General features: G+C 39.8%; 1 protein-coding gene across 3 annotated transcripts in view; it reads right to left on the bottom strand.

Annotated features, from left to right (window-relative positions):
• The window catches only part of CHN2 (chimerin 2), a 187,639-nt gene that overhangs the window by 146,096 nt on the left and 28,979 nt on the right, over positions 1–12,564 (bottom strand). Inside the window, exon 1 of one of the 3 annotated variants that reach the window (XM_042471515.1) lies at positions 2,623–2,677. The exons of the other annotated variants lie outside the window; for them this stretch is intronic. Within the exon in view, the coding sequence (XP_042327449.1) occupies positions 2,623–2,662 (40 nt within the window). The 5' untranslated portion in view covers positions 2,663–2,677. Of the gene's footprint in view, positions 1–2,622; positions 2,678–12,564 lie in introns of those variants that run through there. 3 annotated transcript variants of the gene reach the window in all.

The raw sequence follows: 12,564 nt of genomic DNA, 5'->3' as shown, positions 1-12,564 counted from the left end.
TCTGATCTGAAGTATAACACAGGCCATCCTGGCCTATGGGTGCAAAGAGGCTACCTTGACTGGTATTCAGTCTCTCTTAGGTTCCTATCTTTGGACAGAGGTGTTTGGTGATTTATGACTGGGACCTCATTCACACTATGAAAATAATCTGGGATGAATCCAGGTTGAATCCTTGGCATTCAAACATGTCTTGAATGCACTCGATGCACTTTGGGGAGGGGGCTGGTCAACCCCCCCCCCCCACTTAACTCAGGATATTCAGTTCCTGAAAGATCTGCATTGATCTGCATAGTCAGCAGTGTGAATATGCTGCCAAATCTATTAGGATCGCCCTGTCTTGTTAAAGGAAGGGAGGCGGCTTGTTTTTAACCCAAAATAATGGTATGTGTGAATAACATAAAGGTTAAAATGACTCAAAGACATTTGCAAATCCAAAACGTAATGGGAACAACAAACTCGATATGCATTAGTGCAGCGATCCGCTTCTGCTTGGCACCAAAAAAAATTGTGTGAATGCCCCCTGGATGTCTCCTGGTATACCAGTATAAGGCTAGCTGTGGATTTAAATACTGAGATGTTACCATTTTAGTAGATAGAGCACAAGTCGGTAGCATTTATCACATATAAATATGATCCGGAGCCATCTTTACGCATTCAAAATCCACCAAAAGCTATGATAATTTTATATATTATTCAGGGAGAAAAGTTAAATGTACCCCAGCCTATCAGGGTCCCAAAGCAAGATATGATGTGGTTTAGTGTAGTGTCTTATCTAAGTATTCACATAAAAGCTGGAGACTTCTTTTCATACTTCCTGGTTTACTGAACTCTCTGGCTTTACTGGTCTGGAACAAAATGTTACTGCATCAGATCTCTCACAAATGTAGGAGTAGCCCACAAAGGTTCTATATCTGTGCAACAAGCTTACTGAAAGTTGCCTTCACAACCTTTCTTCCTTCATGCTCTGATATTAATTGCTAGCAGTATCCTCCAGGATCCTTCTATTGTTTCATACTCTGCTTTCAGTATCAATCAGCATTTGCATTATCTTTCTGCTCCCCTTTCTACAACCTCCTGTCTTCACTCCATTGGACCTTCTCCTAGGTCTTGAATACTACTTTAAATTTTAGACACGAAACATTGCCACACCCCTTTCTCTTTGCCTTTCCAGATGCAAATCTTATTACAAAACAGTGTTGACCTTGGGTCTGTAGAGCTACATCCAACCAGATGCTTACGTGCTAAGATCCAAATAATTATTACTTTATAATTTAATTTAATTCTATTTTAATGCATCACTTTGTAAGTTTTTAATTGTACTGTGCTTCTAAATTGTCTGAGTCCTGGTTTGGGGAACAGAAGGCTGAAATGTAGGACATGTCTTGGAAAAGGAGGATGTCTGGTCAACCAGGGTGGTTAGAATACAAGAGCAGTTGAGCAGTTAATTCAGTCTGGGTTAGTCACAGGGTATCCAGTAGGATGAAAAATGGTTGTTAGCCAATCCAGAGGTTATTCAGAAAGCCACTACTCCAGGTAAACAAAGCCAACAAGAAGTGAAGAGCTGTAAACTGTAGCTAGTCCGTGACTCCAAAGAGTACTATCAGCCTTCAAAACAGATGATCGAAAGCAGCAAATGGCCAAGGAGTGACTGGGATATTTATAGACAGCTGTTTCAAGATGCCAGGTACCTAATTAAGACAGTGTCTCCTACATAATAAGCTTTGGGAGCTGCACAATGAATGATGGTACTGGGTCTTCAGAGTCTGTAGCCTCCTGCTGGGAAGCAGGCTTCCCCTCTGCCTCAACTCTCTGTTCCTCGGACTCCAATAGAGCATTGTTTATCAGGAGCTGCAGATTCCTGGAAATCTCCCTCCTCCTCTCCCTCTGAACTGGCAGACTCTGGTGGGTAAATTATTACATCAACAAACGTTCTGTAAAAAGCAAGCTATAATTAGCTAGAAAAATTCATGGATCTAATATAATGATAAAATAGGACTTCACCCAAATAACTGGGGGAGATTTTTAGCCTCCCCCCCGAATTTCCCCCAACAATCTTAATACATGTAATCATTTTATAACACAATGCCAGTCAAATTTCATTGTATGTAAAATGGAACACACTGAATGAGAAGTCACTTCATAGGAGGGGAGACACTGAAAGGATTGGTTTCTGTTGGCGTTGAAAATGTTCACAAAAAGTTGTTTCACAGCAGTACCTGATGCTGCCAAGTTGGTGCTAACTCATAAACAGCAATATGCCCAAAAGTAGTACCATGCTCCACAGAATTGTAAACACACAATGGCCATATGAACTGTGCCATATAGGCTGATCTTGCTGGTTCCTAGGTTTCATAATAGCTTCAGCGTATAGCCAGCATGAGCTTACATGATTTAGTGGCTTCAGCATTGGACTACGACTCTGGAGATCAGGGTTTGAATCCCAGCCATGTAAACCTACTGGGTAACCTTGAAAAAGTCACACTCTCTAAGCCTCAGAGAATGACAACGGCAACCCTCCCCTTGAAGAAACATGCCAAGAAAATTGTATGATGGGTTCACCTTAGGGTTGTCTTAAGTAAAAAATAACTTAGTGGCACACAACAACATAGCCAAGATACATACCATTTAGGCTGGAGAAAATGCATGTGAGAAGTTGGCACATCAATTACTAGTGGAGAAATCTTTCAGAATATTCTAATTATCCCTCTAACTTCCTTGTTTTTTTCCTACTCTATCCTTCCCCCCACACCCCATTTATCTACTTCCATTCCTGTTACTGATTTTATTCCTACATATCTTTCTTCCCTTTCTTCTCATATTGTGCAAACCTCATCACTGATGGAAAGGAGGAGCTGATGCGTGATGACAGGAAGATCTAGAAATAGAGCAGTTCCCTTGCCAGCTGTTCTGGGTAATGTCTAAAACCTAAAAAGCACATATATCACCCTTTGTACATTGAGTCAGGGTAAGGAATGAATGTCAGTCTTTAAATACACTCCACAATCCCCTACCTACCCTCAAAAAACTTCAGCTCTTTTTCATAATACAAGGGAATGATTTAGGATTTAGAGCTGCTAAGGCTTTTCAAACAGCAAAATATTTGAAATAAATCTCATGACAATTCCAATTATGCCATTTACCAGCAAGGAAATGGGATTTGTACAAAATGCTCCTTTATTCTCACAATTTTTCCTGTTTAATTAAATCCAAGCACATTTGCATTTCTCACATTTGCATGAACTTTGTACTTCAAAGGCTGATTTTCTGATTAGCTCAGCCTAGTCCCCATTAGCTGTATAAACAACTAAGAATTGAAATCAGAGCAATCTGCCTTGACTTAATTTTTAGTCTCTGCATAGGGAATTACTCCCATTCTTTTACCCTTGGGCTTTTTTCTTTGTTTTTCTGTAATTAAACTTTGATGATGTGCCCATCTAGTTTATTCTCTACTGAAGAAAAGGATTTTTCCCCCCTGTAGGAAAAGATGCTTAGTCGTTTGAACTTGTAGCTCATAAGAACACTGGGGTGAGGAATTTTCAGCCAGTGGACTGAAATAAATAAAATTAAAATTAAAAATGCACCAAACTGAAATTACTCTGATCCAAATACTTTTTTCGATATGATTAAATTAGTGGGGTTTGGTGACATTTGGCTCAAACTAATCTTACCCATCTACAGCACATTCAAATCTAATCTAAACCAATTATAACTTCTTTTGGAAAAAAGACTACAAAGGAATGGACTTAGAAGGTCATGCAATTTCATGTTTTACTCTGGGGGGGGGGACACAGGAGAGCTTCAATGAAAGCAGTCTGGCTCAACTACACCATTAATTTCTTATTTCAAATGATTGCTCTAGTACATTTAAAAAGTATATGTGTTCAGTACTGCTAAATAGCACTGTACAAGTAAAGCAGACATTTTCTATGTAGATGATAAAGTCACATTAGTTCTGAGTCAGTGTGTGATATCAGCGAGGATCTTGATGGAGCCAGCTGGTACAGTTCCCTTCACTTGAGCTCTGTTTAATTAAAGATGCCAAAAGTACTCCACCCAGTTTCCTGTTTCCCGTTATCCTGCTAGAAGAAGAAAAAATGTAACTCTTAAATCAGAAGGCATCTTGAAATGTAACCTTCCTCTCCCCTCCCCCCCAGTTTTGAAATGACTTTCATGCAGGGATATATGTTTGAAAAGTTAAAACATGGATATCTCAGAAAATCTTCACAAAAATCCAGTTATGCAAAACAACTATAACCCCAACCCCATCCAGATTACAGACTGGGACTTTCTTGTTAGTGGAGTCTGGTTTCAAGCAGCAAGAATAAAATGCCAAATGAACAGGTTCATAATTGTGAGTCATTATTTACCGAATACCAAATTCGAAGATGTGCTGAATGTGTCAAAGGAGCCAAAAATTCTATTAAAAAAAGACTAGTCTCCAGGTCCATGGCCTAAAAATGACTTAAAACCTGAGATTATCTAACAAGAAGCAGAAGAAGAATAAGCATCAAGAGTTTTTAAATGAGCATGTTCAGTGTTAAGCACTGGAGCACCTTTCGTTAATCCTCATCACAGGCTCTAGCCTGAAAATGTCTCTGGCAGTATAGTATTCCACAACAAGGGATCAACTGCTGATTTGTGAAATAAGAAATATAACCTTATTGCTGCTGCAGTATCTAGTCTCATCATGTAATCTGCTGAAGGAAACAAAAGTTTTAAGATATGGACATTTTCCTCTATGTTGCTTTATATTTTCAGTATTATAATATATGTTTTACATTTTCACAGTGAAACACTGTGAAACGCAAAAGATGTTATTGATATGATGTGTCTTTTTTCTTTTGTAAGGAGATGCAACTGACCATTTGCCCCACTTACTGGAGGTAATCACAACAGGTTTCACTTGTTCCTAAAATGCTACTTACTGCCTGCTTCTTCTCCCTCTACTTTCACTACTACTTTCTTCGCCTTTGACAATAATAACCAGCTGTGCCTCATGGACTTTAAAAACAAGATGATGGCTATTTCTTCAGTGACTGTCCCAAGCATACCTATGGGCCCAACACCATGATTCACAGACAACCTGCAAGATTATGAATCTTTTGGAGAAAAACAAAAGCATAAAATCAAACAATCTATAATCACATTAAATTTAAATAGCTAACTCTCAAAAATTCAGAAGAATAAAGTATAAACATATAATTAGAGAATACTTCATGAGCAAGCAGAATTGCAGTTTACTGGCATATGGACTTCAGGTCCAATTCATACTCAACATTTGGCAGCACTACTACACAGAAAACTGCAGCCAAATGTTTAAAAAGAAAAGCCTCAGCAGCACTCACAGGAGGAATTGTGTATTCAACAACTTTGAACTGTTGCTATATCACCAAATAGAAGCAGAGCACATCTGTTAGTTTGGCCTTATTTCTTGATACCAATCAGCTGTCACAGCCAGACACTGTATAGCATGAAACACAAGGGAAAATGACGCATATACAGGGCCATGCTGCTGGCAAAGTGTCGGAAAGTGAGAATAAAATAGAAATTTCTTAAGGGTAATCTTTCTTGAAGTCAAAAACATTTATCTGCATGTTGTGATCATTATGAAATGAAACAGGAGGACTTCAAACTTCCCATGCAATTATGTAAAGTTAAAAAGCCAACAAAGTTCTTTATGTATCAGCAAAGAATGAATTAGACACAGCATATCAGCTACTTTCTTTTGGAATAACAAATGTATGCTTCAAAAGTAGTAAAGCTAGGCAAATAAAAATAAAAATTCCAGGATTTATAAAATGTACAGATGGAAACTCCCTTATCTGAAATGACTGGGACCAGAAGTGTTTTGAATTTCAGGGTTTTTCATATTTTTGAATATTTGCACATACATAATGGGATACCCTTGGAGATGTCTAAACATGAAATTCATTTATGTTTTCTAAGCACCTTATACGCATTCCCTGAAGGTAATTTTATACACAATATTTTTTTAAAAAAATTGTGCATGAAACAAAGTTTGTGTACATTGAAACACCAGAAAACAAAATGTCACTATCTCAACCACCCATGTGGACAATTTTGGATTTTGAAATATTTCAGATTTTGGAATTCCAAATAAGGGAGACTCAACCTGTTGTTCATTTGGCAAACAGAAATGTATATACTGTACATAAGGCCCTTTTGCAAACGTTACAAACAAATATCCTGTTCCTAAATCTCGAAACACTAACAGATTAATACTTTGGACAGATAGAAAAACAACTCCTTGCTATGTAACAGTTTCAGGAAAATACAATGGCACAAATAGGATGTGTCTGGATCAAATGGAAACCACTGAGACTATGTGATAGCACTCTGGATAGCAAAATATTGAAAGCAGCAAACTGGAAGAATTTTCTCCCAAGGTTTCAGAATGGCTTCATACAGCAGGGAGCCCATTAATTCCACACGACTTAATCTGCCTGTGCTGTAAACGTTTCGCAACCATGGCTCTAAAATCTGTCAAAGCAACAGTCAATCTATCCTTCCCAGCGTGCACCATGCTGCTTCCTGAAGTTTAGGCAGACTACGTAGTCTATGATCTAAGCTTACTCTTCTTGATATACATAACCATACAAATACTCTTGTTCTTCTAGTTACTTGGCAGCCCCTACTGGGCTACTACATCAACTGCTCAACAACTGACCCTGTCTACTATACGGCTACCTCAAGAGTATACATTTGTAAAGGAATAAAAATTTCAATTATTTAAAATCAATGGGTTAGATCCAAAAGGTTAGAATTAAGAGACATGGGGGTGAAGAAGACAGGCAGGAAGGAGAGGCCAAAAGCCACTCCCAGCCCGATTGTCCCAGAGAACACACTCTGTGGTCCTAAGGATGCCTTCTGCTGTAGCCCCAAAAGGAGCAGAAAAGATCTGGTCCTTCTAGGGTTAATTTTGGGCCACCTTAGGCGGCCCTAGCATGGCTTCTGGGCGTGTGCATCTTGCAAACGCCATTCCCCCAGAGCAGCAGGAAGCCACTGCTGTCTGCCCATCTGTTTCGGGCCATAGCATGTGAGCCTGAAACATCAGTATCCAAAGGGATCTTGTAGCACCTTTGAGACTAACTCAGAAAAGAAGTTGTAGCATAAAATTTTGTAGACTTGATCTTCAGATGCACGGAAGACTAGATCCAGTTTCGTTTAAACAGGTCTCTAAATTTGACTAACTCTTGATTCGGTGCTAAAAACTGTATAACTTACTTAATATTATTTGTTTCAAAGATAAAGTAAAAAAGTTAATGAAGTTCATTTACCTAATACAGTAATTGTTAGTGAAGACAGAATATTCATCTTACACAATAGCTTTAAAAAGTGAGTTAAAAGTATCCAATCCTGTATCCCAAATTAGAGTCAAACCTCAACCTAAATCCCATCTGTTAAAGAAGAATGTTTTATCTTCTTGGTGGACACTTCAGCCCTCTGACAATGAATTCGATACAATGAAGGGTAATTTCATGAACTGACAGTGGTTTAAAGATTATCTTTGTTGTTGCTGCTGTTTTGTTGTGTCCTTTAAATCATTTCTGACTGATGGCAGCCCAAAGGCAAACCTACCACTTTCCTGGCAAAATCTGTTCACAGAAGGTTTGCTATTGCCTCCTCCTGAGGTTGAGAGCATGTGACTTGCCTAAGGTCAACCAGTGAGCTTTATGGGCTCCAGAGTTGTAGTCCACACCTCAAGCTACTACGCCATGTTGGCACAAAGATTATCTCAGATACTTATTTATAGGGAAGCACATAGTAGATTTCATTTCATCCATGGAACAGGCAAGTGGGGGGGGGGGGGAACCAGAAGCTCTAGCCATCAAAATAGGCAAAATAGGCAAGTAAGAATTCGTGTTAACAAGTGAAGTGTAATATACTTGAATTCCATGAACAAATAGGGAAAGCCTGCTTTGTTCTAGCGCAAAGAGGAAATGTTGTGGCATGATCAAAAAGTAAAGCCTAATTACAATGAAAAGCAGTTATACCTGTTCTCAAAATATGTGCAAGCTGTTACAAGTCAGGTGCTTAGATTTATATGCATAATTATAAAAGCACACACAAAGACACTCCTTTTCCCTAAATGTCCCTTATGAAAATACCACTGAGATACTTTGGGCTATTTTATTTATTTGTTTGTTTTAAACAGTGGAGCTCTTTCTTCCTATCTTTGCCAACACCAAATTAATCTAGGGAAACTACAAATGATTTCTGAATGTATTGAGGATGCATTCCATAAATAAGAGAGAATCACGCCAACACTTCAGGAATGAATGAGTGCTGCTTCATAGAAGATGTTGGTTTTTCCTGACACATTTAATACCAGCTGATTAAAAAAGAATGGTGCAAAAATGAATTAGAACAGCTTTATGTTTGTAACATTCTTTTTGAATCACACTATACATGCCTCACAAATATTTTTGAAGCACCTCATATAAGTATCATCTGTCCAATCTGTACACTCTTGTCAGAAAAATATTTTTGCTCCAATTCATGTATTGCAAAATATACACTTTCCCTACATAGAAATTAATCTCTTTTGTATAGGAATAAACAACCTCTGAAGTAGTTCTTAACTGTTCCCACAGGCTGAACACTACATTTATCTCTAGAAACTAGTCCAACTACTGTCAAGATGACTTAAGTTCTAAGTAAATGTGTTTACAAACGAGGTAATGTATTAATGTCTGTATGAAGACCAGCCGGGGGGTTGGAAATGTACCTTTAATGTCATTGATCCCACTCTGTGAGTTAGCAAGATGAGAAAGAATCTCCTAGGATCAGATAGTAGGATTTAAATCACATCCAAGGAGTGCAATGTCATCTTCCATAAGTGCTGGAAACCAAATTCAGACCAAATACTGGTGCAGAAAAATCTGTCAGTGCTGCTGACAAGCTGTCTCATCAGGATCCCTGATGGTAGTGGTTAAATGCCTATACTGCAGCCACTCACTCACAAACCACGAGATTATGTGAGTTCAATACCAGCTAGGGGCTCTAACTCAGCCTGGAATCCTTCCGAGTTTGCTAAAATGAGTGCCCAGCTTGTTGGGAGCAATTAGCGTACAATCCTCAATGCACTGATAAGCGCAGCAGTTTAGAAATGTCGTTGCTATTGCTATCATCACTAGCTCCTCTGCAGTTTTTGTGTGCATTGCTGCATCATGAAAGGACAGGATATGAGATAGGGAAAAGCAGAAGAGATACAGTGCTAGAGGAGCTCCTAGATCCTATATGAGAAGCTTTGCATCTTGGATTTCTAGGAAGTATGTGTACTTTATGCTCCAGGCCTTTGGAAAGTGTTGCCAACAACTCCAGTGATTTTTGTTTAATGCCCCTGAAGAAGGCCTGCTTTCATATAGGCTTTATACATAAACACATAGGGCTTTTTAAAAGAATAAACCAGCAATGTCCAAACTCTGGTCTTCTAGGTTCTTGAACTTCAGTTCCCAGAAGCCTCAGCCACCTTGGCCAATGGTCTGGGATGATGAGAGCTGAAGTCCAAAACACCTGGAAGGCCAGTGTTTGGACATCAGTGGAAGAAACAGTTGACCATCTTGCCGCATGTGGAGTTTGTTTCCTTTCTATTTTCCACTTCTAAAATTAAAAATGTCAAAAGAACCAAATAAGACCAGAACAAAGGCCTATGTAGTTCAACCATCTATTTGCACAGTGGCCACTCAGAGCTCTGATGCCACAACAACTACAATTCACATAATTCTGTTAAAGTGGTGTCAAACTGGATTATTTCTTCAGTGTGGATGCAGCCTCAGATGCCTATGAAAAGCTTGTAGCAGGACGTGACAGGAGCAACACTCTTCTGCTCATATTCCTCAACAGGTAACAACCAGTATTGTCTCTGATATCAGAAGTACACAGTACTGCCTCTGAATCATAGAATCATAGAATCATAGAATCATAGAATCATAGAATCATAGAGTTGGAAGAGACCACTAGGGCCATCCAGTCCAACCCCCTGCCATGCAGGAAATCCAAATCAAAGCATCCCTGACAGATGGCCATCCAGCCTCTGTTTAAAGACCTCCAAGGAAGGAGACTCTATCACCCTCCGAGGGAGTGCATTCCATTGTCGAACAGCCCTAACTGTCAGGAAGTTCCTCCTAATGTTCAGGTGGAATCTCTTTTCCTGCAGCTTGCATCCATTGTTCCGGGTCCTGTTCTCTGGAGCAGCAGAAAACAAGCTTGCTCCCTCTTCAATATGACATCCCTTCAAATATTTAAACAGGGCGATCATATCACCTCTTAACCTTCTTTTCTCCAGGCTAAACATCCCCAGCTCCCTAAGTCGTTCCTCATAGGGCATGGTTTCCAGACCTTTCACCATTTTTGTCGCCCTCCTTTGGACACGCTCCAGTTTCTCAATGTCCTTTCTGAATTGTGGCGCCCAGAACTGGACACAATATTCTAGGTGGGGCCTGACCAGAGCAGAATACAGTGGCACTATTACTTCTCTTGATCTAGACACTATACTTCTATTGATGCAGCCTAAAATAGCATTGGCCTTTTTAGCTGCCACATCACACTGTTCACTCATGTTCAACTTGTGGTCTACTTGGACTCCTAGATCCCTTTCACACGTAGTTTCATTCAGCCAGGTGTCACCCATCCTATATCTGTGCATTTTATTTTTCCGCCCTAAGTGCAATACCTTACATTTCTCCGTGTTGAATTTCATTTTGTTAGCTTTGGCCCAGCTTTCTAGTCTATTCAGGTCATTTTGAATCTTGATCCTGTCTTCTGGGATATTAGCTATTCCCCCTAATTTGGTATCATCTGCAAATTTGATAAGTATGCTTCCAATTCTGTCATCCAGGTCATTGATAAAGATGTTGAATAGCACTGGGCCCAGGACAGAGCCCTGTGGGACCCCACTGGTCACTTCTCTCCAAGATGAAAAGGAGCCATTGTTGAGCACCCTTTGGGTTCGGCCGGTCAACCAATTACAGATCCATGTAACAGTTCCTTTGTCTAGCCCACATTTTACAAGCTTGTTTGCAAGAATGTCATGGGGAACTTTGTCAAAGGCCTTACTGAAATCAAGATATACTATATCCACAGCATTCCCTTCATCTACCAAGCTGGTAATTTTATCAAAGAAAGAGATCAGGTTTGTCTGGCATGACTTGTTTCTCTGAAACCCATGTTGACTTTTTGTGATTATGGCATTGCCTTCTAGATGTTCACAGACTCTCTGTTTAATGATCTGCTCCAGAATCTTTCCTAGTACTGATGTCAGACTAACTGGACGATAATTGTTGGGATCCTCTTTTTTCCCCTTTTTGAAGATGGGGACAACGTTTGCCCTCCGCCAGTCTGCTGGGATCTCTCCTGTTTTCCAGGAGTTTTCAAAGATTATTGCCAATGGCTCCGATATTACATTTGCCAGTTCTTTTAATACCCTTGGATGGAGTTCATCTGGTCCCGGAGACTTAAATTCATTTAGATTAATAAGGTGTTCCTCTACTATCTCTTTACTTATTCTGTACTGAAATGCCCCTATCCTGTCCTCTGCTCCATTATCCTCAGGTTGAGCACCCTTTGCCTTTTCTGAGAAGACTGAGGCAAAGAAGGTGTTGAGTAATTCTGCCTTTTCTCTGTCTTCTGTTCGCATTTTGCCATCTTCTCCACGCAGTGGCCCTACCGTTTCCTTCTTCTTCCTTTTGCTGCGGACATATCCAAAAAAGCCCTTTTTATTGTTCTTAACCTCTCTAGCAAGCCTGAGTTCATTCTGCGCTTTAGCTTTTCTGACTTTACCCCTACACATGCCTGCTATTTCTTTGAATTCCTTTTTTGTGATTTCCCCCTTTTTCCATTTGTTATACATGTTCCGTTTCAAACTTAGCTCGGTTGAAAGTTCCTTAGTCATCCATCCTGGTTTCTTGAGACACCTCCCGTTTTTCTTTCTCACTGGAACTGTTTGAAATTGAGCCTTCAGTATCTCCCTTTTGAGAAATTCCCATCCGTCCTGAACTCCTTTATCTTTTAGTATTTCTGACCATGGAATTGCCCTCAATACTTCTCTAAGTTTACTGAAATCCGCTCTCCTAAAGTCTAGGATGCGTGTCTGACTATGCCTGGCTTCTCCTTTCCACTGTATTACAAACTCCAGGAGAACATGGTCACTTCCACCTAATGATCCCACCACTTGCACCCCATTAACCAAGTCATCCTTGTTGGTTAGGATCAGATCTAAAATAGCTGACCCCCTTGTTGCCTCTTCCACCTTTTGGACCATGAAATTGTCTTCCAGGCAAGTGAGGAATTTGCTAGGCCTTGAGGATTTTGCTGAGTTTGACTTCCAACAAATATCAGGATAGTTGAAGTCACCCATCACTACTACATCTCTCTTTTCTGACTGTGTGGTCATCTGTTCTAGAAAGATATCATCCAATTCCTCAGTCTGACTTGGGGGTCTGTAGTAGACTCCCACCGTAACATCCTTGTTGTTTCCCTCCCCTTTAATTTTTACCCAGATGCTCTCCACCTGGCTTCCAATTGAAATTGTAAGTAAGAAAT

Source organism: Sceloporus undulatus, chromosome 6 (genome assembly GCF_019175285.1).
Source record: "Sceloporus undulatus isolate JIND9_A2432 ecotype Alabama chromosome 6, SceUnd_v1.1, whole genome shotgun sequence".
In the NCBI taxonomy this organism is placed as follows: domain Eukaryota; kingdom Metazoa; phylum Chordata; class Lepidosauria; order Squamata; family Phrynosomatidae; genus Sceloporus; species Sceloporus undulatus.
The sequence above is the reverse complement of the archived record's forward strand: the minus strand, read 5'-3'. Positions and strand labels throughout refer to the sequence as shown.